This window comes from Drosophila elegans, unplaced genomic scaffold (genome assembly GCF_018152505.1).
Source record: "Drosophila elegans isolate 14027-0461.03 unplaced genomic scaffold, ASM1815250v1 contig_149, whole genome shotgun sequence".
NCBI lineage: Eukaryota > Metazoa > Arthropoda > Insecta > Diptera > Drosophilidae > Drosophila > Drosophila elegans.
In genome coordinates this window covers 8924949-8948110 of record NW_024545513.1, presented here as the reverse complement: position 1 = coordinate 8948110, position 23162 = coordinate 8924949, and the positions used below count along the sequence as shown (strand labels likewise).

The 23162-nt window shown below is 38.3% G+C and overlaps 1 protein-coding gene across 2 annotated transcripts; it reads right to left on the bottom strand.

Moving 5' to 3' along the window:
• Positions 1 to 444: 444 nt before the first annotated feature.
• Positions 445 to 22330, bottom strand: LOC108136473 (protein singed). Of its 2 annotated transcripts, none has more exons than XM_017257674.2 (6): positions 21684 to 22330; positions 5558 to 5835; positions 3005 to 3425; positions 2348 to 2917; positions 2032 to 2280; positions 445 to 1595 (listed from the first exon to the last, which is right to left on the bottom strand). In XM_017257674.2, exons 2-6 carry the CDS (start codon positions 5760 to 5762, stop codon positions 1502 to 1504), a joined length of 1539 nt encoding a protein of 512 aa, XP_017113163.1. In that variant the 5' UTR covers positions 5763 to 5835; positions 21684 to 22330; the 3' UTR covers positions 445 to 1501. The 2 variants fall into 2 exon arrangements, with proteins under 2 accessions (XP_017113163.1, XP_017113162.1); XM_017257673.2 differs by lacking the exon at positions 21684 to 22330 and adding an exon at positions 5908 to 5926.
• Positions 22331 to 23162: the final 832 nt, after the last annotated feature.

Sequence of the window (23162 nt, the reverse complement as noted above, 5' to 3'; positions counted from 1 at the left end):
ATGGGGCTGGGTGGCCACAGCCATTTGTCAGCCAGTCAATCAGAACCTGGTGACCCTCAGACTTATTGCATTGTGCGGCTAAATTGATTGCAATTTAATGTTTTTTTTTACCAACAAATTTAAGAAATTTAATAAATCAATTGAAAACAATCCAATTGTTATTTAAAAATTGCTTTTAACTACAAGATATAAGTTAAATGTAAATTTAAACTTTAAAGATCTAACGGTTACACGACTAACGGTCTATAACAGAGCTGCATTGCGCACAGAGTTGCCAATTTTTAGAAGGAGGGATGCCAGATATTTATCATCGATTTTCTAAATTTAAAACTTTATCCAATATGTAGCCGTTAAGCTACAAAATAAGTCCATACCCCAAGCAACAGATCTCTAGATATTCTGTTAAAAGTTGAAAATCTGAGCCCCATCGAAAATGCCCAAGAATCATGTATATATGTATATATTTCATATGTATCATACAAAATTTCCATTTTAAGTTTACGCAACTAAATTGGGTTGAGTTTTTTGTTTCGATTTGAAGTGCACAAATTAAAAAAAAAAAGATTACTAATTAATTTATTAAGAAATTGACGCAAATAAATAACAAAAAACTAATTCATTATATGCATATGTTAGATATAGTGGAGTTGATTCCATTGCAAAATCGCCGTACGGAGAGATTTGATTTTTAATTTTTGACTTCGTTTTTATTACAGATTAATTTTTAAAGGTTTGCTTAGTGACTAAATTTTGTTTTGCGTATTAAAATTGCTTGCTTGAGTGTTTGGATGTGTGTGTGTGTGTGTGGGGTAGTGTGTATGTGTTTTATCGTTCATATCAATATGTATATAAATATATAAATAAATTTATAGGAATATGTGTTGATTTATTTTTATTTTTTCTTTTATTTATGCTTTCCTTGCTCTTATTTCCCTTTTCTTTTCTTTTTTTTTTTTTTTGTTTTGTTTTCCGTTAAGCTTTACGAATCGAATATGTATATATAGGTGTATATATGATGTGCTTGTATAACCATTATGTCATTCTTCATTTTTGCTGGCTTAGTTGCTGATATATTTGATAAAACGGAAGGACTCGCGACAGAAGTTTCGTTTTGTTATCTACGCTAAAAAATTTGTTGTTCTGTTTTTCTTTTGTAGATATTCTCATCGTATAAAACGTATAAAAAGCTAAATAGGTTGTTTAAAAAAAATCTCTCTTTCTATGTATACGTAGATCTTTATATATAAATATATACGTTTTTATTTTTATGTTCCATTCACTCGCGTCTCCTTCTCTATACCTCTATCAAGATTTCTTCTTTTTCTTCGTTCATAATTTTGCAATTGTGGTTTAGGATCTCTCAAATTCTTGTGCGACTTCTTTGTCAGCGCTTCAGCTGCGGATCGATAAATAGGGAATCCCAGCTTTTGGATGGGAAGTGTGTGATTGTGATACTGATGACGCGTGCAGCAGCCCGTGCGGTAGGGGGCGTGGTCCCGCCCTAGAACTCCCACTGTGTGGCCGAATCGGTGCCATCGTCCAGCAGCTTGAACGCCCCATTCTTCGTAGCGCCCAGATACTTGCCTTGCTGCGATCTGAAATGAATATAAGATACGGCATTAGTAACTATTTGTTAAACAAAACGGATAAATACAACTGGGATCGGAATAAAAGCACAGAAGTTTCAAATGGTTTTTCTATCACATTTCATGTTCAGTTTCTAGCTTTTACTAAGAATGGTTTGGAAACATAAATGTTAAAACTGAACATGAAGTTCGGAAACTGGCATTAAAGGGAATGTTGTTAAATTTTAATTGTTTTTCCTAACTTTTCTTTACAGTAATTGCAGGATTATGTAAAAAGTGAATTGAATAACTCACAACTAAATGCACTCCACTGTTCTTGAGACAAATACCTCCCTAATTAATAGTTTTAAGATAGCTCTAAATAACCATATCTAAATGTGCCCTAATTATGTGTGAATTTCGTGGTGCTTTTACTCTGGTTGTATGCCCAATTTGGTGGTCCAACCTTATGCAGATCCTGGTCGGCTCGCGAAGCTCCAGGAAGAAACCATCGCTGGGCGCATCGGCGTCCACCGAGATGCTCTCGCCCTCGATGCGCCAGTACTTGCCGCTGTGCGCCTTCAGATGCACCAGACCCTTTTGGGCGCGCTCCACCAGGATGGTTTCGTAGGTGGCCTTGTTGCACTCCAGCTTGAGGTTGCCGGGCGTGCGATAGCCGACGAATCCCTGCTCGCACTTCAGCACCAGAATGGGTCTGTCAATTAAACAATGTACCATTAGTATGGATAGACAAGGAAGTGAACACAGCGTATCCGGTTTACCGATTAATCAAGTAGAAATAGAACTTGGCGATCTCCTCGATGGACTCCGAGGTGGCGAACAGATGACCAGAACGCTTGGTGGCCAAGAACTTGCCGTTGTTGGCCCGGAACGAGAGCGATCCGTCGCCGTGCCAGATCAGCTCGAAGAGGGCGTCGGCGCAGCGACGATTGCCGGTGGCCTGGATGCCGCCGCCCGCCGACAGGCACCAGTAGCGATCCTGGGTGGTGCGCAAGGCCCAACGGTGCGCCGACCAGTCGTACTCCAACTGGAACGTCTCGTTCTCGCCCACCTCGTCCTGGTTGGCCGTCACATCGACGCCCTGCTTCACGCTCACATACCGCAAATTGAGGCCGGCAATGAAGGAGGCCTGCGGCAGCGAATCCTCCAGCGAGAACAGCTCGTCCCGGGTGACCGACGACGAGCGGGACTTAAGTACCGCCTTGGAGCCAATGGGCGACAAATACTGACCCTGGCGATCGCGCAGCGCCAGATGACCGCCATGATATTCGGCACTAAACAGGCAATCCTCGTTGCAAATCACCTGCAGTTTCCCATTGGCGTTTAGATATCTGTGGGGTTGATGATTAAGGGAAATAGGTTGGTAAAGCTGGTTCTAAAAACGGTGACGATGCAGCGGCTGCCCGACTATCACTCACTTGTTGTTGCACGTGTGCAGGGCATAACGACCGCCCTCCTCGGCACGGAACTCCAGCGTGAAGAGCGTATCCTCGCCCCACGGAATGTTGGCGTCCACATGGATCTCATCCTGCGACTCGGAGAGGTGAGCAAACCGCTTGCGTCCAATCGAACGCAGATTGACCTGCGGCCGGGCAGCCAAATGGACCGTCCAAAACTCACTGGCGCCGGGCGTCTTGGCCGTGCAGACCAGTTTGTCCGGAGTGCCGCCGAGGAAGTAGCCGCGCGACTCGTTCTTCAGCGCCCAACGGCCGCTGCCGTCCTCGCTGATGCTGATCTGGAAACGGCTGCCCGCGTCCCGCTCCTCGCTCTCGCACAGCACGTTGCCAAACTGATCGACCGAAAGGTACTTGTTCAGATGAGATCGTAAGTAGATAATACCTGCAACGAGTGGTGCGACCAAACGAATTAGTAATGCTCTTTAGCGCCTGGATTTGCAATGAGAGCGTTGCAAATCGCTTAGCGCTTAAATTATATCGAAATTAATTGCCAAAGAAGAAACATCGATTTTCTGAATTTATTGTTAAAATAATATACTCTACAATTTAGAGTTGGTTCTGGTTATAGTCAAACGACTATTCTGTAATTTTAAGCTGGGTTTTTAATTAAAGAATAGTCATTGAACTATAAAATCATAAGGCTTAAATTTATTTACTTGAAGCGGCTTCTCCGAAGTAGAGCTTTGAAACCTTTCCCATAATCCACTCATATTTGGTAATACATATTATATTAAACTCCACAGAGTAAAATACATGTACATATTTCCTATATAGTAATTTTTAGTTGTTTAATTGTTGACTAACAGAGGCACCTGGAAAGCGTAATTTCGAAACTATTGCTAAAACCCCTTTATATTTAATAAAATTAAATTACTTGCTTAATTTAATGTGTTCTTTTCTTTACAGAATCTAACAATTTTCAGAAGCCATTTTTAATATTTATATGTGAATAAACTTAAACAAATTACTTCCTTAAATAAAGAAAGAAAGATACCCCCTGCTAGATTAGACAAATTCAAAAATCGATTAGACTCTCGCGCGCTGATTGTTGATGGCACTTGGGCTATCGATACTCGGCCATTTCGATTTGGCTCGCTTTCCAAACATTTTGAATGCTATCATCTATTAAGCCACCGTGACCAGTGTAATATTAGTTGGGAGTAGAGCAGAGCAGAGCAGAGCAGAGCTCCACGACAAGGCCAACCGAGCAGGCGAAGCAAGAAAATTTTCAATTTGGATGAGCTATTTTAATGGCCACAGCGAACGCCGGCTGACTTATGGCTTTGGTATTATAGAAAATGTTTATTAATTGCCAGTGGCAACGACCAGAGTGGCGGCGAATAAAAAACCAGTTGCTTGCTGGCCAGCTTTAATTGTAATTGCTTGCCGCGGACACAACCATCGGCAAGTCCAACCAAGTTCAGGTACGACTCCAAAGCCAACTCCAAAGCCAACTTTAAAGCCAAAGCCAAAGCCAAATCCAATTGCAATTCCAATGCAATGGCAGCGGTAGCTTGATAAATGATGCCAAATTCGTGAGGCGCTTTGTTTTCTACTCTCCAGCACGTCAAATTAGTGCAACTGGAATTATCGGCCTCTGCGCGAGGACACCCCAAATGATTTATGTTGTAAATAAATGAAAAATAAAAAGAAACAGAAACAGACACAGACACAGAAAAAAGACTTCACTAACTGGCCAAGATGATGATGGTGATTACGGTTGGCAAATGGTTTCGACTCTGCCACTTAAGCCCCAAAGTGCCAGAGTCGGGGTAAATGGTAACAACAACTGGTTCGAAATAATACCACTCCCAAACTGAAAAAAACAAAAAAAAAAATAAAACAAAAAATCACTTGCAGTCCGTCGGATTAACATGCTTATCTGTGCTATCCCCCAGATAACGGGCACATGCATATTGTTTGCCATTTAAATGTTAAGGTGTGCCATCGATTAGCCAGAAACCGAATTGCCAATCGCGTGTGGAAAGCCACAGCTGTGATTAAATAAATAGCACGAGTTGCTAAACTTCTGCTTCGAAGAGTTTTGTTTTTTTCCAGCTAAAATCTAATTCCTAATTTCCTTTGAAATATAAGAATAAATTGGTATTTCGGAGTAGTATATCTTCAAAAGTGTGGGGTTAGGTTAAGGCTTTATGTTTTGTGAAGCTAAGATGAACTTAACCAACATTTCTAAGCCCATATTTTTACAAATTGAGAATGGATTTTAATGCAGCTGGTTTTGTGCAGCCTAAACAATCGATCATCGTTTGGTAGCTATTTTTGATAGTTTTATAAGGGGTTACGTTGTGATTTTTTGCGAAAAATTAACCAAAAATAATGCCAATCGATTGTTTGACATTCCAAATTTTGAAGATTATTTTATAAGGAATTAACTATTTGATTTGCTTTGAATCAAGTGCTTATAATATGTTTTTACATATAAGCCGATGTCTACCGATAACTTATTTGTAATTTTTTTGGATGTTGTGATATTGTTAGTAGCCAACTACTCACTTTCACCGGTGTTCGAGGGTTCCAGCGTCCACAGCTGCTTCTTCTTCAGACTGGCGCCATTGGCGTTGAGCTTGAACCCAAAGGTTTCGGCGGTCATGTACTTGTGCTGGCCGTTGATCAGGCCGATGGTCCACCATCCCTTCTGTTGGTTCTGTGAGATGATGTCGCCGTTGCTGTGGCCCAGCTCGCAGCCCTGGCCGTTCATGGTGCTGATGGGAGCAATCTTGGGGCTGTCTCCGGATTCCGGCTTATTTTTACAGGAAAAACGAACGTTGTGGCTGCAACGAAATGGAGACAAAAAGCGGTAAATGCAATTAGTTTTTGGTTTTAAAATGGTTAGATTAACAAACCGAAATAGAGCCATTATTAATTATGTTATTGGGAGAAACAAAAATCTGACCGCACAAGCACAAATATGTTTTTGAAATAAAACACCAAATTGAGTGATCTAAAATATTTGTCTGTGATTAAAATATTCTATTTGCTCTATTGCTGAGACTCTTAATTTTAATGACTCTTAATTTAAATTGTTTGCATTGTTTATATATAGTCTAAAAGAATCAGACTTCAGATCAACATTAAATATAAAATTGTTGATTTAAATTCAAAATTATTAAATTAAATAAATATAAAACTTAGTTTTCCATAGCCTCTTAAGTAATATAAAACCAACTTGATTAAAGCTTTTTAAAATGAAAAAAAAAAAAAGAAAAGGATGCATACTAACAGCGCCTATGCACAGTTTTTGACCCCCTTGCAAGGCCCCTGAGTGAAAACATTGAATATTCGTTTAATTATGTAAAACTAACCGCTTGATTGATGAACACTTTTTTTTTTGAGGGGCGGACGGTGAGGGGGGCTGCGTGCAAGATTTATGGGTCGTCTCTTCGGCTCACGACTGACTACCACAGGCTGTCAAACAGGGTCTCCACTGTCGTCCATGTGTGCTGCAGACAGTGGGTTCCCAAAAGGGGGGTTTTCAATGGGGGGGGGGCAAAGAGTTCTTGAGACATTGCCATTCATCGAAACAGGAAATGGAGATAACATTTGCATTACATGGCGACACATGTCGCTGATCCACAACTCCACCTCCTTTCTTTTCTCCCTTGGCTGCCTTCACTTTGTTCCTTATTCTCCGCATTCAAGTCGGCTTCAATAAATTCAAACTCAAGAGGCAAACAGTCAGCTGTCAAAGCATCGATGACACTTCTATCGTGCCATCGATAAAGCTGCGTTTGATTCGTAGCAGGTGTTTGGCACTCGAGAACTGGTATCACACCTACTGGGAATACACTTATCCAATTAATTCATCTGGAGCACAGTGAAACTAATCCCCGGCAATCAATTATTAATTTAAATTAATCAGCTTTTAATGAACAAAACACCAGCTGAATTAATAAGGTAGATACACAGACACACCTGCTTTTTTGTACACTTCAAAATAATGAGCTAAGCTGGTTATATTTTATTAAATTAAGTTATTATTTATTTTGATTAAATAAGTAGATAGGAATTATTATTAAAATTAAAAAAAATAAAATAAAACTCAGCAAAATGTTCTTTCTAATTCGAATTAGATTCTAACAACAATTGCGTTTATCAGTTAAATTAAGTCAATAAAAATAAATGAAATACAGCTAACCATTTTTGTTTGTTCAATATTGCTTTCCTTTAAATTGTTTTTACAAATGATTCGAAACAGACGTACATTTCTGAAAACCGTTGCAACCGTTAGCCACTGATACCAGCTGCAGCAACATTAAGGCCATTAGCAATTGCTGCAACAAAAACGCCGTGGAACAGATAAATAAGCAGCAGAATCATAAACATAAACAGAATCAAGAACAAGAACAACTCATTAGCGTGACGCGTGCCTGCTAATCAGAGCTTATGAATCGCCGGGCCCGGATGAGTCAACAACTCCGACCAACAATAATAAAAAGCCGCAGCCAGTAACGCTAAACATAAATTATGAACATCAAGAAAAAACTATAAAAAAAAAAAAAAAAAACTGAAATAAATAAAAAATATGACGGGGCACAGACACTAAACAAAAAAGTAGAAGAAAGACAGTCACGGGGGCACAACAATCATAATAAATATGAAGGGGAAACTTACACAGAAACAGAAACAGTTGATGGCGCAAAAGGTGTGTGTTGTGTGTGGTAGAGGAAAAGGAAAAGGCATGGAAAAAGGGGGCGGTTGGATTTTGCATTCTAATTTCTCAAAAAGGCAAACACAAAGGGGCGATAAAGGAGTTGAAGACAAAAGCGTGACAGCGACTCCTACATTTCCCTTTTTTTTTATTTTTTTGTTATTGTTGTATTTCTAGGCGTTGGCTCCTGGACGAAAAAAAAAAAATAAAGAAAAATTAGCCGGGGGACGATGGCCTGGGCGTTGGCTTAAAAGCAAATCGCAGATGGCAGATTAACATCAAATGAAATGCAAACGAAAATGAAAATGAAAATACAAATAAAAATAAAAACGAGAACAGAATGGCGAAAAACGAAACGAAAATTGCACAATAAGAAATAAGATCATCTTGAATCTGATAGACATCAGCTTTCAGGCTTTTAATTATGCAAAAGTAATAAAAATAATTAATTTAGTTTAATTAATTACCATATAACGTGACTAAGAGTTTGTTAAAGATTTATGATATAAATAGTCCCACGAATTTTACTTGTTCCCTAACAGGCGTAATATTAAGGGACGATTTTTAATGATCATACAAGTTTTTCATTTTTTTGAACGAGTAAAAAATTACAAAGGTTATAAAAATAAGTAATTTAATTTAATTAATCACAATATTACGTGATTTAGAGCGTGTTAAAGATTTATAATATCAATAGTCTCACGAATTTTACTTGTTTTTTGATAGCCACAATTTTTAGAGAGCAATTTCAATGATCATACTATTTTTTTTATTTATTTTTTTAACGAATAATAATATTATAGGTCTCTTAACAAGTTACACCCAGAAAAATTAAACCAATAGTAAAAGAATTATGCACTACATTTTCTTAAATAAAATATTAAAGCAATTATGGACTTAATACAAAGAACAATTGCTCATGATCTTAAATTTATGGCTACGTGTGTGCCATTATAAAGTTCATCATTAATCAAAAGAAATTTATTCCATATTTCCTCGATTTTTAGAATTTCTTTTGGGTGTATTTATTATAAATATGAATAGTAATTTTCTGTGTGCAAATTGCGCGACTCGGTTATTTGTTGGGTTTCTGGAGTCAACGCTCGCTATAGGATGCCTCGTCAGCTTTTAAAACTCTTCACCTGCACCTCTCACCTTTCCCCGCTTATTTGGCCAACTCCCTCTTAATGCCTTTCGACATTTAATTTCAGGTTAAATGCAATTCGATAGGCGAAAATGTTTAGACAACTTCGCTGGAAAATTAATTGTCGCCATTTACAACACGATTTCCACACACTTGAGCAGTGCAAATCATAATTAATTATGCAAACGAGTCTGGGGTTTTTTTTTTTTTTTTTTTTGTCTGTTTTATACGGAGGGAGGTCAGACGGACCGGAGATCTCCGGCGAAGATACACAGAGAGAGACGTCCTCAAGCAATTAGACAAAGCAATGTTGGCCAGGCAAACACAACAGTTAGACACCGTTGCTGCAGCAGCAACTTGCGGCACCAGCACCAGCACCAGCACCAGCAGCAGCCGCAGCAGCAGCAGCAACATCATCAGCTGCAACAACATCCTCATCATCATTACCATTATCATCATTATCGGGGGCCTCAGAGGCACAAACAGCGCCAATTACTGCAAATGGAGTGCCGGGCATCGCCAAGCGGAACAAATGCAGCCATACTGCCTTTACATCCACATCCACGTCTATGTCCATGCCATATCATCTACCCAAACATCCACATGCATGTTCGTGTCCATCTCGATGCCAAAAGATCCAGAAGCTGTTGCCAAGAGCCTCTGATTCGACCTTTGTCTGCTTTTACTACCCTGACCTTAAAATAGTGGGGTATATTATGTTGGTTCTCACACAAAAAAGAGGATTTTTTAAAACAATTTAAGGTTTCAAAACAGATATAAAATACAATGGTCAACTAAGCTGGAACAACAATCTTAAATAATACAAAGTCAGTGTGCTTAAAGGCAGCAACAACAATGGTCAAGGGTCTTTGGTACTTCCAAACTTTCACTAAATTTCGGATTTATTTCACCTTTTAGAAAACCATGTTTCTTCCAAAAGAAAAAGTATAAATAACATGTCTATTCCAACAGATAAAATAATAACCTCTTGTATGATGCAGTTTTCGGCTATAATACGTAGTTCTGCAAAATTTCACAATAATCGTAAGCGAGTAACTTTTTGCACTCGATGAATATGGGGGCTTAGGCTTTCTAGGGTATTTAAATGTTCGAAGGAAGTCATCGTTCTTGTTTGCTCATTATTATTCTGTTCTTGCTTTGAGTTTTTCTTCTTGTTGCTCTGCTCGTCTAGCAAATCAATTAAATTACACTATCAATATCGGCGATTGAATGTCGCTTGTATGTGCGAATTTCTGCTACAAGTGTGCTTGTATGATGGTGTATCTGTATCTTTGCGTTTATCTTTCCCTTGATGTGTGCGAGTGTTGTGTTGTGGTGTGTGTGTGTTTGTGGCATTATTAAAACGCAATCTAATTAAATGAAATTGCACACGCACACTACAGAGTGGTGTTTGTGTGGTCTTCTTTGTTTTTTTCATTTTTTTTTTTGAGTGTGTGATGTGTGCTTTTAGCAAATTACGAAAATGTAAAATATGATGGAAGCTTTATCGCATCCAGCGCACCTTTCACCAATTGACGTGCTGCTCTGCCTGACTCTCCGCCTCCTCTTTCCCCACCTCTATCCCCTTTCCCCGTTTCTCTCCTCTTTCCCCGTCTTTTTTCCTCCTTTCCTTTCCCTTCCCTCCTTTCTTTTCTCCCTCCCCCCACGTCTTTTAAGCGCCCAACCTGCTTTTATTTTGCGTGTGTTTCGCTCTCATGCGTGCTCTGCCGACGTCGCTGCTTCTGTGTTGGCTGGTTAATGATAACGGTAAAGCTAGCCAGCTAGCGAGCTGATAAACGCAGTCGCATTCAAACAATGCGAACAGATCCGAGATTTCCAGGCTTTCCAGTGCAGCTGTTTGGACGTTCGTTCAGCTGTTGTCACTTCATCTTCGTCGCTGGAATCTTCTTCATTCGCATGCCAGCACAGTGAACATTTGCAGTTATCAAAATTTCACTTACACAGTGAACGCTCAATATAAGGACTGTGGGTTACCTTTAAGAACTTCCTCACTTTATTATTCCAAACTTTGGCAATTAGTTTTTTTTCCTTTCCATTTGCAACCAATCAGTTTTAATAAATAGATTGCGGATTTATTAAGACCTACAAAGAGCACAAGTATCTTTTTTTTCCTTAAGGAATTTGCCATTTTATCATATGTTGTTATATTAAATCCATTAGAGATATGTTATATAAATAACATATCGCTTTGTCATTGAACTAAAAACTATTACAAAGTATTACAATATAATACGATTGACGCAATTTATCAGTGCTCTATTTGCAGTATTTATGCTCTTTACATGACAGCATTACAAATATGTTACATACATAAAAGCTAATGGTCCTATCCATTAACGAGCTTCCACTGTGGTTAACCAATTTCCATGCATTATTTTTGTTCGCCAAATGAAAGACCTGACATGATTTTGGCAATCTTTTTCATAAGCGCAATAAATCAGCGACAAAAGACCCCAAACATCGATTGTGCGATTGTGGATTTTCTTTCGTTTGCCACTGGCTGACTTGACTCTTTTACAACATTTTATAAGCAGCCTTAAATGAGGCGGCGAAGGGGGAGGTGGTGATGGGAGAAATATGCTGCAGCATACGGTATATTTTACTGTAATGCAGCAGCAAATGGAGCAGCATTGGCGATCTAAAAATACGAATACAAGCGCACATCATCTACGCCTAACAAGACATTAACAGGAGAGAAGGGGGGGAGAGGGGGTCGGTCTTCGTCTTCTCGGCTCTAAAGAGACTCTCTTCTGGCCAAAGAAATAGAAGCATTGAAGGGGCATATAGTAGGTAAGCCTGCTACAGTTAACGAGTCTTCACAACTGCCACTCGATCCACCTGTCTCTGTTGCACTTTCCTCGGAGCCAAGTGGCAAAGTAGCGCCCTCCCTTTCTCGCTCACGGCTGACGCACGCGCGCACGCGCTCTCAAGCGTTGCAACATTGCATTGTGATCGCGTTCGTGTTGCGACTTTTATGGCTGTCAAGAATGCGGCGCAGCAAACTCAAGGAGCCAGCAAGAGAGAGGCCATGGCCGAATCGGGGCTTCCAAAAACCCAAATACTCTTTCAAAAGCCGAAATATTATGGAAGAATCTAGAGTTTCGGATCATTTTTCATTTTGTAGTATTTTTCAAAGATTTAAAATGGTATTTAACAAATTGCGGATCTTAAGACCTGAAAACCCATTTCAAACTTTTAAAATATAATTTCTTAATCTCTTCAAAATTTGCAATTGCATTTAGGAGAATCCAAGGGTTTCCGATCTTTTGAACGATTAAAAATTTTAAAATAGTATATTTTAATCACTTATTTATAAATAATTTAATTAACAAAATTTAACAAGTCGCAGAGGTCACGTTATAAATACCTCAGTCAAGATAATGATTCAACAATTTCAATGTTTTCATTTAATGTAATCGATAGATAGTTTAAATGTTTTAGTGAACTAGAAACTAATTCATTATAAGCAAATCAGATAAAATCAACAACTCATAACATATTTATAAACTAAGGAAAAGTACTAAAATTGTATCCGCTATATAAATTGCCCCAAAAACATTATAATACCCTCCGGTTTCAGGGTACCACATGGATGGCAGCGACTCAAGCGAAGATACTCAAAATGTAAAAAGTGAATAGTGAGATGCAAAAGCGTTTACACCGCACACACACTCTTAAGCTGATGAGTTTGCCTTGGGCCTGTTATTTATAAAACATTTTGCGGTTGTTTATTGTTTTTCGCCAGCGCAGCCAATGAAAACAAAAGAAAACAACTTTCTTTGTGTTTTGGCGAAGAATTTACATGCTCTTGCCGATGAAATTTCGCCAAGCGATTTGCAGTTATGCAGGCGACATGAGAGTTAAATCAAATTGAATCGAATTGAACCGATATAGTGCTATATAGAAGCCATTATATGGCCATGGTCAGTTACGATAATTGCGGACTTGTCGTGATGGCACACATTTGTTTGCCCGCTGCTGTGAGCCCGGTAAATTGTTACATATCCATAATGAAGCCTTACAAGAGCCAACCACATCGACCAGACCACAATTCAATTAACAACGAATTCAATCGCCGATCTGGTCTATAACCGGCGATCGTTTGTCACGGCAACCACTCAACTAAAATCAACTCAACTCGACCACTCAGCAGCAGGTCACCTTTCCAATTGTTTTATAATTACCCACCGCAAAGCTTTTCTTTTTTCTTCTTTACTTTACTTTACACTACATTTTTATACCCTTGCAGAGGGTATTATAATTTCAGTCAGAAGTTTGCAACGCAGTGAAGGAGACGTTTCCGACCCTATAAAGTATATATATTCTTGATCAGCATCACTAGTAGAGTCGATCTAGCCATGTCCGTCTGTCCGTCCGTCTGTCCGTCCGTCTGTCCGTCTGTCCGTCTGTCCGTCTGTCCGTCCGTTTATATGCAAACTAGTCTCTCAGTTTTAAAGCTATCTGCATGAAACTTTCCCAAAAGTTGTCTTTCTATTGCAGGTAGTATATAAGTCGGAACGAGCCGGATCGGACGACTATAGCATATAGCTTCCATAGGAACAATCGGAAAAATAAATGAAAAAAAATTATAACTTTGCTGTTTTTTAATTTTTTGTTTAGTTCTTCGACATATAGTAATGGTTAAATATTTCCGATTTACGGTTTAAATTTCATCAAAATCGGTCGACTATAGCATATAGCTCCCATAGGAACAATCGGAAAAATAAATGAAAAAAAATTATAACTTTGCTGTTTTTTAATTTTTTGTTTAGTTCTTCGAGATATAGTAATGGTTAAATATTTCAGAATTATGTTTTAAATTTCATCAAAATCGGACGACTATAGCATATAGTCCCCATAGGAACAATCGGAAAAATAAATGAAAAAAAATTATAACTTTTCTGTTTTTTAATTTTTTGTTTAGTTCTTCGACATATAGCAATGTTTAATTATTTCAGAATTATGGTTTAAATTTTATCAAAATCGGACGTCTATAGCATATAGCTCCCATAGAAATATTAAAAAAATATAAAATAACTATCTAATAATTGAGCTGCAAATCATCATAGTTTCAATGTTTTTCAGCATATACTCAAGTAAATCATAATTTAAATGTTTTCAAAAGTATTTGATTCATGCAATAGCTGCAAGGGTATATGAACTTCGGCTTGCCGAAGTTTGCTTTCTTTCTTGTTTTTGTTATTTTAGTTTTGCGGCCTTTTGCATTTTAGAAAGCGCCAAAACAAGTGCAGCAATCAATTATTACGAGGCAAAAGATTGACGCGACGCGACGGCTTGAAAAGTAAAAGTCCCCAACGACAGAAAAACAGATTAACCAATTTTATATTTCGTTTATCGGCGGTTTGCCAAAAACCGTTAGAACAACGCTGGCGTTGGCAATCGAAGTTGCCTTCAAAGCCATTGTCATGCAAATTTGGGCCCCAAGATGATGGTGACAAACGGAATCCCCAACGGCGCTACCTAAAAATAACAAACCGAACTCGGTTTTAACAATATGCACGACAAAAAATAAAATAAAAGAAGATTATCAGATATGCCTAAAGATTCATGTTTCGTTACAATCCATTTGCCGTTCTCTAAATTCCGATTAAATCGGAGTTGATCTCATTTTACTTTTACTTAAATCTTGTCAACTATCATCTTAGATCTCGGATACATCATTTAGATTACAAAGATTAGTTGACATAGAATCCTCGAGTATTTACGTCCAAAAATGATATTTTAAAAAGCTTAAAAAAATAACTGTTTATTATCCTATATTATCTTATATAATTTTAATAGTATAATGATATTTTTTATACAGATAGATTTTTACAACTGAAAAATTCCAGTTGATTTATGTTCTCTAGATTTCTCTGTGTGTATTTGATCTAAACTCATTCGATCCACTGCAATTTACAGTTGAAACGAGACGATCAGACGGACGGCAATCAAAAAATCAAAATCAATAATGAAATGGAGTGATTTCAAATAGAGAAATCAATGAAAGCCACCGAAAAAAGCCAGACCAAGCCAAACTCAACGAAACGAGACAAAACGGTTTCGGGTTTTTGCTCTCTGTGTCTGGGTCTGTCTCCTTTCTTTCTTTGGAAGATTAGAGCGAATGAGGGGGGAAATATGAAGAAGGGAAAGAGGGGAAAATAGAGGGGGATGGTCTCTGCAATTAAGTTGAGGTTTGCTTTATTGAACGCATCGGCTCAGTGTGCAGTGTATATACTGTATATGAAAAACATCTGTGGCATGAGATACAAATGTATCTGAGGCAAAACAGTTAACGGTCTTCGTTTCGTTCGTTCGTTGTTGTGGCAACACACTGAAATTACCGATGCGCTCTCGGCGAAGCAGGTAAAATGATTTATGCGCCAATTATATGGACGCCGACAGCAGAGAGCGCGGGAAAGTCGCTTGGAAAATCTCCGAAGAGTCCGACCCACCGTCTACCACTTTTAACCCATTACCATTACCCTCCCCTTCTCCAACCCCGTGCAACTCTCCCTCCCCCTCCCCCTCCGTCACCCCCCCACCACTACATATACATTAATAATTTGTTCGCATTTTCAATACATAATAACAATGCGCATAAATATCACGGAGTCGAGCAAATTGCATAGAGCAGATGCCTCTGGCAGGCATGAAAAAATGCATTTTACCCTCGATCAATATTTTTCCATCTTTCACAAAGAATTCCGGGCATTGGATTCAATCGAATTAAGGCGGGCTGCTGTTGGGGTCCATTCAATTCTAATTTATTATTATTGCTATGAATTATTCACTGAGCCTAAGGCAAAAGTTCTCTGCTTTTGAACTACATATTTAAGTGTGAATAATAATCAGCAAGAGGTGACTCTGTTTGGTCAACAACGGGGTCTTCATCAATAGTTGTATAAATAATATTCCATATTTTACAAAGGAAATGGGGTTGCTTTTTGAGCTACATATTTTAAGCAAAAGACCACCCATAACTCCATATTTGGTTTGTAAAAACCATTATTTATTGAAACTATTTAAAACATAAATTAATATTTAATCATTTAATTCTTTAAAGCCAGCCAAATATAAATTTTGAGGTTTATATAATATAGGATATATAATATAGTTTTAATTTCTATACCATTTTTCTCATGAGCTCGAAACATGTAAGGCCACAATGTCTTTTAGTTTCTGTTAACCCCGAACTGAACCTGGAGCTAAAGTCTGGGGCCGAAGCCGTGGCATTTATGTCTCACTTGACAACCAGCTGGACCAGTTGCAATGGGATTCGCAGTCGGATTCGGAGTTGCAGTGGCCTCCAGTCACTGCTGCACTTCACCCAAAAGCATCTTTGGCATCTGGTTGCGGTTTTTTTTTATTTTTTTAGCGCAACAAGTTTATCAGCGACAAACAACTGCAACTGAAACTTGCACTTGTGGGGCATGCGCCAGTTGCCACGCCCCCTAGTCTCCCATCCTCCCAGTTTTTCAGACCAGATGAACAACAAAAATAAAATAGATTGTGTAAAATGAATTTGCGGCGACACCCCTGGGTAAAACCGCATCGTCATTTACCACCCGTCGCTGACGAAATTAACATAAATCGCTCAAAGATGCTAACACTTAAAGCTCAAAAACATCCATTTCGTTTCATTGGGTTGAATACATAAATAAATAGACAAATATTGTCCAAGTGCCAAATAAAGAGATCATTACGTTTTAAAAATATTTCAAAATTTATTTCAGTTGCTTTTAAGTCAAGTATGACTTTAGTTTTTGTCAATGATAATAATTTTGACAACATTTTATAAATTATTAAACCTTCAACTTTTGAGATACAAATACTAATATAAATTGTGCCATTAATTTGAGTTAACAAGAAAGTCAAGGTATTTGAATGAAAAAGTTAAATAAATACATATTGTTATCGGTTCATGGATTCCAAAAAGAAATTAATGTTTTTGACACCAAATTGCTGATCCGCCTATAATTGTAATTATCGGTTCTTCTTTGAATGTAGTTAACTTAGTTGATAATTCCGTTTTATATTTATGCATTTCACTTTATCGAACGGAAGCGCTGATATATGTATGTATATGTTTTCGGCCGGCGATGCTAAAAGGCCGATGAACCCGAAAATATCGTCGGCAGAAAAATCAGAAAAGGCTGGCGGCAAAGACCCGAGAGCATATCAATTATTTGTACTGCAATCGCGGAAAGGAAAGGGATGGGGAAAACCAAGTGCAGCAAGACGACGACGACAGGCGGGCGCCTTCGTAACCCCCATCCAAGATTTCAAAATACCATGCCCATTTGCATTGATAATGCCACAAGGCGAGGAGTCAACGCGGGCCATTGATATATGGGCCTTAAGTGAGTTTTTTAAGTTGGCAGGAAAGGCAAAACACAAGAGGCAGCCTGAATCACAAGTAGTCGGGTAGTCGGATAGCCGGATAGTCGATAAGTCGGGAGAGTAAGGGCGTGCCGTTGAAAGCGAAACCAGTCAACAGGAAAAAAGGAAAAAAGGAGTAAAGAACAGGCATAACAATACAAGGGGGACAACAACATGACTCAGCCGCAGCAGCAGCAGCAACAGATATACGGGAGTACAAAAAAAAATAAAACCGAGAAAACTTGGGGGAGTTGCTGCTGTGCAGCCTAAGAAACTAACAAAGCGTCGGAGGAAAGAGGAAATCGGTATCAGACAGAGCAGAAACCCTTTTGTGCCCCGCAGGGATTACGATTATTGGCCAGAAAATGCACAAAGAAGTGGCAACTAAATGGGAATTAAGTAAATGAACAGGCGATAATGAAAAGGAAATGTACTTGCGGGCCCATATAAATAGTTGTACCGACATAATACTCAACAAGGCAAGGCTGTAGAGTTGCTAAAATCAAACAAAGAAGTCCAAGCATTAGGGAAACTGAATGAAATATATTAAATATGGTACATACATATATATAATATGAAATAGTACGGCTTATATGAAAACTATTTAAGACTATGAACAGAAAATTTGAACATTTGAAACACATTGAAAGACAATTACAAAATTAAAAAAAAAACGAATAACTATGATTCTAAAGAAGTTAGCATTCCCAAAAATTGATATTGTATAGCTTAGTAAATACTACATAAATACAAATTAAGTTTTAACGAATATTAACACACATTTTCGGAATATAACGAAACATTCGTTGAAATCAAAATTTAAGGCTTTATATTAAATGGGAAAATATACCATACTCTAATGTAATTTCGAATTAATACTTTAAAAATCGAACAAAGAAATGTGGATTTTATGAAAGACGTGTTAAGCTGGGAATATTTATACAAGGAATATAAATAGCTTAACCATTGGTTGAGATTCCATTCAACCCTAGACACATCCCACACACCCTCTCCACCCCTCAACACCCCCGATCTCCCATACCCCCCTGACAATGAGTGCGTAAAGTGCGTTCAAGGACGGGCGACAGCTGCAATTGATGACAGATACGATGGCGGTTGGGGGTGGAGAAAATGGTCTGGGGAAACAAGACAAGACGGGGGTGTAATGCGAGCATATGCAGCCGAAATCCGCAGACAAGTACATAGGCACACTCCCATAAAATAAGTGTATACCTACAGCTGCGGTCACAATTTAAGCTGTGTTTACCTTTAAAATATATAATATTATAAATGGAAAGACCTTAACAAATCAGTTTATATAACGAAAATAAAGGGATAACAATAAGAAAGCTATCATTGAAAGTACGATTTGAAAAATCTAAACCAAAATGAAATATAGTTGCCACAGGAAGCTCTTGAACTTTAAGGTTCGTGAACATTGTACTCCTTAACTACAAGAAACTATGTGTTGTAATCCTATGAAAACAAAGTATTTTTAAAATGAATTTTTTTTATATCCAACATTTTTTGAGTTTTAGGCAGTCGGTGATTGGTATGTGTTTAACCAATATATTATTGCTTGTACTTCTTCTGAAATTTAGTAAATCAGATAGAAAACTATGCACTCCTAGTGTTTTGAACTCGACTGTTTGTATGGCATATACTTTGTCTTGGGCAGACTGTTGCTACATACAATGGCTTCTGCGAGCGAGAACTCCACGAAACGCTAAAATGAAGAAGTGAAGAAGCAGCGCAATGGGTGGGCAATCAGGGGGGTTGAGACACCGACTTGAATAAAGGTGGCGTGGGTGTGGGTGTGGGTGGGGGTGGTATTGTCGGTGTACCTGATTTCCGGCGCGCAGCGGAAGCATTCGATTGCCATTCCACATAAGCAGCCGAAAAGGGCGAGGGGGAGGTAAGATATATAAGATATGGGAGACGTTGCCATTAGCACAGGCAAAATCACATAAACAAAACGTGACTCAGTGTGAGGGTTTTTATGTACAACCTCTCTACCGCTACCTCTTCCCCTTCCATATTTTTCAGGGGAATTTCGCTTCTGGCATACTAATTGATCCCGAGAACGCAAACGAAAACCCGGCTAAAATGCAAAATCCTCATTGAAAATTATTGATTTGCCATTTTACTGGGGTAGGGCAGGATACAAAAGGGGGAGTGCCCGGGTGCCAGGGGGTGATTGTGCAAAATGAGGCAGAAACGCACTGCAAAAACAAAAGAAATATCCATGACGTGTCGTCGTCGTCGTCCGTCGCCCACCATGGGGTCCAAAAATGTTTGTCAAAGCCAAATTGTAATTTTCCAATTGAGTGCGAGTTGTCGACAAAAACAATACTCTGCCATTGTAGTGGCTTCATTTTGTGAACGGAAAAAAGAATATTAATAATTGTAGATTTTGGATTTAAATAATATGCTTTCAATATGTTTGAAGTAGACTTTCAAAATACTTTCCAACTTTATAGATACAATTTATAAAATTAGGTTTAAAATGATTTGCTGACTAAGGCATGACAAGGTTTCAAGCATCCTTAGATTCATCCCAGTTTTAAATATTCTGGAATGGGATTTTAATTATTTGGACCACAGTGCTGCCTTCGTCTCATTCAATGTCCTCTGCCAATAAAGCACACGCCCTGTGCGCATCCAATCAAAAGGACGATTACACAGAAAGAAAAAATTGTTGTGATGTGATGATCAATTTTTAGACTTTTTTTAATTCATGATAGACCCAGATACTCCTAAATTTTTCTACGTTTCTTCTTTGTCAAAATAATGAAAAAAATACAAACAAAATTAAACAGAGTGGGATTTTAACTTGAGTTTTTGTTACCAGGATGTAAATGCTCTATTTGGTTTATTTAAGCAAACAAGAATTGGATTAACTGTGACATTTGTTCACTTATCAAGTTAATGTGAAATAATACAACATAAAAATTATATATTTGGTATTTATTGCTATTTTTATTTTCTGTGTAGGCGGACGTCAGGACAAACGGAACTTCCGGACGGACAGGAGCGGAAGAGCAGACACAGACACAGAAACGGATACATACACACGAATCGGATTGGATGCGTTTTTGAGCGTGGCAAACAAAGGAACAAAAAGGAAACTCCGTGCCGCCGAAAGGAGCAGGAGAAAACATAAACAAGAGCGGCTAAAAAAACAAGCGAAACTAAACCGAAAAGAGAAAAATAACAGTTAGAAAGGGGGCGCGGCGCCTTGAAAAGGGGGCGGTGGCACCTCGACTGCGTGTTTATGTCTGTTTATAGTTTATAGTTGAACTTGAATGATTGAAACAAGTCGGCGAAAAAAAAGAAGAGAGGAGTGTAAAAGAGAAGAGAGAGCATTGAATGCCAATGTCAAGGCAATTAGCCAGCCGAAAGCCGGTTGGAAAAATCAGCAGCACGGCGGCTGAAAAACAATGCCACAAGGTGGAGCAGCAGCAGCCGAAGGAGAGCTCAAAATGAAATGCTAAAGTGAAAAAGAAAAAAAACTGAAGAGGCACAGACCGAGAAAAACAGAAAAACAGGCAGTGAAGCGAACTGACAACTGCCATAGATTTTATGACTTGCAAGAGGCCCAGAGTAAAAACCGTGGCCATTGCCTTTACACCTGGAAATGGAGCAGCAGAGAAGCCGGCTCTGTCTAATTTGCACAGGCCGTCTGGAAGTAGAGGTGGCCTTGTGACACGACCATCTCGATGGTTTCCATTTTCCCAATTCGAAATTGTTTTATTATTAACTGAAAATCTGCATTTGGAAGTACAAAACACAGAACAAACAAGAATTGCTGAAATTATTCCTAATTATACATGTTGACTTTACTCGAAAATATAATTTTAAAAATGAAAACCTAATAAAATACAAGAACACAACTTGTAAATAAAAAACTTATTCAATACCAAAGAAAAAAATATGAGATGTTTACTGTTTACTGTTTAACCTTTTTCCAATTTTAATGAACTTTGATATGCTCAGTTGGTGGTTCACAGACTAAATACAGTCTTGAATTTGGTTATCTAATTATGTAGTTCCGTCTATTAAAAAGGATTTTAAAAAACAGCAACTAAAAAGTGTATTTTGTATTTACCTTTTTAAGTAAATAAACAAAAACGAAACTGAAGATTTAACAGGACTAAGATATCTTCCCTTTTTTTATTTTAACAAACTAAAAATAATGTTACAGAATTCCAAACTCACTCTTTACTCTTCTTGTGCAACAAGAGTTCTTAATATATTACACAAATGTAGTATTTAAAACTTCTTCAATTAGTTTTTGGGACACTTGTTTAAACCAGAAAAAAAATTATTTTCGTGACACGACCCTAAGCGCGACCCTTGGCCATCCCTAGTCTGGAGATGAGAGAGCGAAGGAGAGCCATCTTTGGGCAAGGAATTCCACTTACTTTCTTTGCTCCTGCTTTTTGGCTCTTTCGCTCTTCGCTGCTTTTGTTGCTGTTGTTGCTGCTGCTGCTGTTGTTGTGATTGCTCTTCGCGAAATGTCACTTAGTCGCTTGTTTTATAGTATTAGTTTGGTAGTTATTATCCTGTTTTTAAGTTTTCTATTTAGCACTCGCTCTCTCGTCTCCTTTTTTTCGTCTGCCTTTTAGCCGGTGTTTTTTCAGTGCGTTCGTGTGCGTGTGTGTGCGTCTGCCGTGTCGTCACACCCTTCACTTCTCCAATTCGAATTTCGAATCTGGAATTATTTTGGCCAGAGATTTAACTTCTCACACTCACACAATACAATGCAAAAAAATGATGAAAAAAAACGTAAACAAATCACGGGCGGGCGGTAATTAATTAGTATTTTCCTTTATTTTTAACCCTGCTCAGTTGGCAGAAGGCAATTGAACGCTTTGTTGTCCGGCTTTTTTAGGGTATGGCAGGAAAGGATTTTCACGATTGGATTCGAGAGTTCTGATTGCAGGTTTTTCTGTTTCTGAGACGAGACGCATGCGCGCACAACAGTTTGATTTTAAGTTTTGATTTTTGCTTCTGCTTTGCTGCGAGAGAGAGAGAGGAGAGAACGACCGCTCACGAATTGCACTCGAGTGGGAATGAAACCCGTTGCGAGCAAAGCCGCGCTATTTGTATCGCCCGCCAGAGATGCCACTGTTGCCGAAGCGGCGGTTTCCCGCCAGAACGGCGGGACGGCGCTCTGGTCGCACTGTAAACTGGCTAATCGCAATGATATTTTGCATAGCTAAATAAATTGGATGTAAAAAATGTTGGCTCTTGACAAAGGTCATATGTTAAGCATAGGAAATATTTTTTATTTTCGTTAAGATAATCATGAAAAAAGAATTAAGAATAAAATGTCATTTTAAGCAAATGGCAAGGCAACTTTACAAATCAAAATAACAAACAATATTATAGCAGTTACAAACTTTTGAACACAAAAGTCAGTTTTTATTTATTTTTCCGATATTAACGTTACCTTAATTAAATGTTTTTAAATTCTAAGAATGAAAAAACACTCAAGCCGTAGGGACTTGTTGCAAGTGTAGATAAACATATTTTAGAGCTACGGGAACATTTCATATTCTAGTTATCCTATAAACAGCTAGTCATAGTAGAAGCAATACTTTTTGGAAAACTTTGCACAAATCATTACCGTCAGTTGTGATAAAAATCAATTTTAATTTAATTTAAAGGCATTTGATACAAATAAGGCCACTTAAAGATATGTTTAGCGGAAAATAGCCAAAGGTCTCAGCACTGGCGCATAGCATAGAAAGCCAAACCGCCGTTGCTGTTGGCTTACAGTAACAGAGGCCGACGTCTGCTAGCTAACAGCACTGTTAGCATTTGCGCGGGATTTGAAATCCGAAATCGTAACGGTGCCTGGGCAAAGGAAATGTGCATAACTTAAGTGCAAAGCATAC

Excerpts from the sequence above, each read along its gene's own strand:
- LOC108136473 (XM_017257673.2), bottom strand. Across the intron at positions 2,918-3,004 it reads CTGCACACGTGCAACAACAA|ATATCTAAACGCCAATGGGA; the intron begins GTGAGTGATAGT and ends TCAACCCCACAG. Across the intron at positions 2,281-2,347 it reads TATTTCTACTTGATTAATCG|ACCCATTCTGGTGCTGAAGT; the intron begins GTAAACCGGATA and ends TTTAATTGACAG.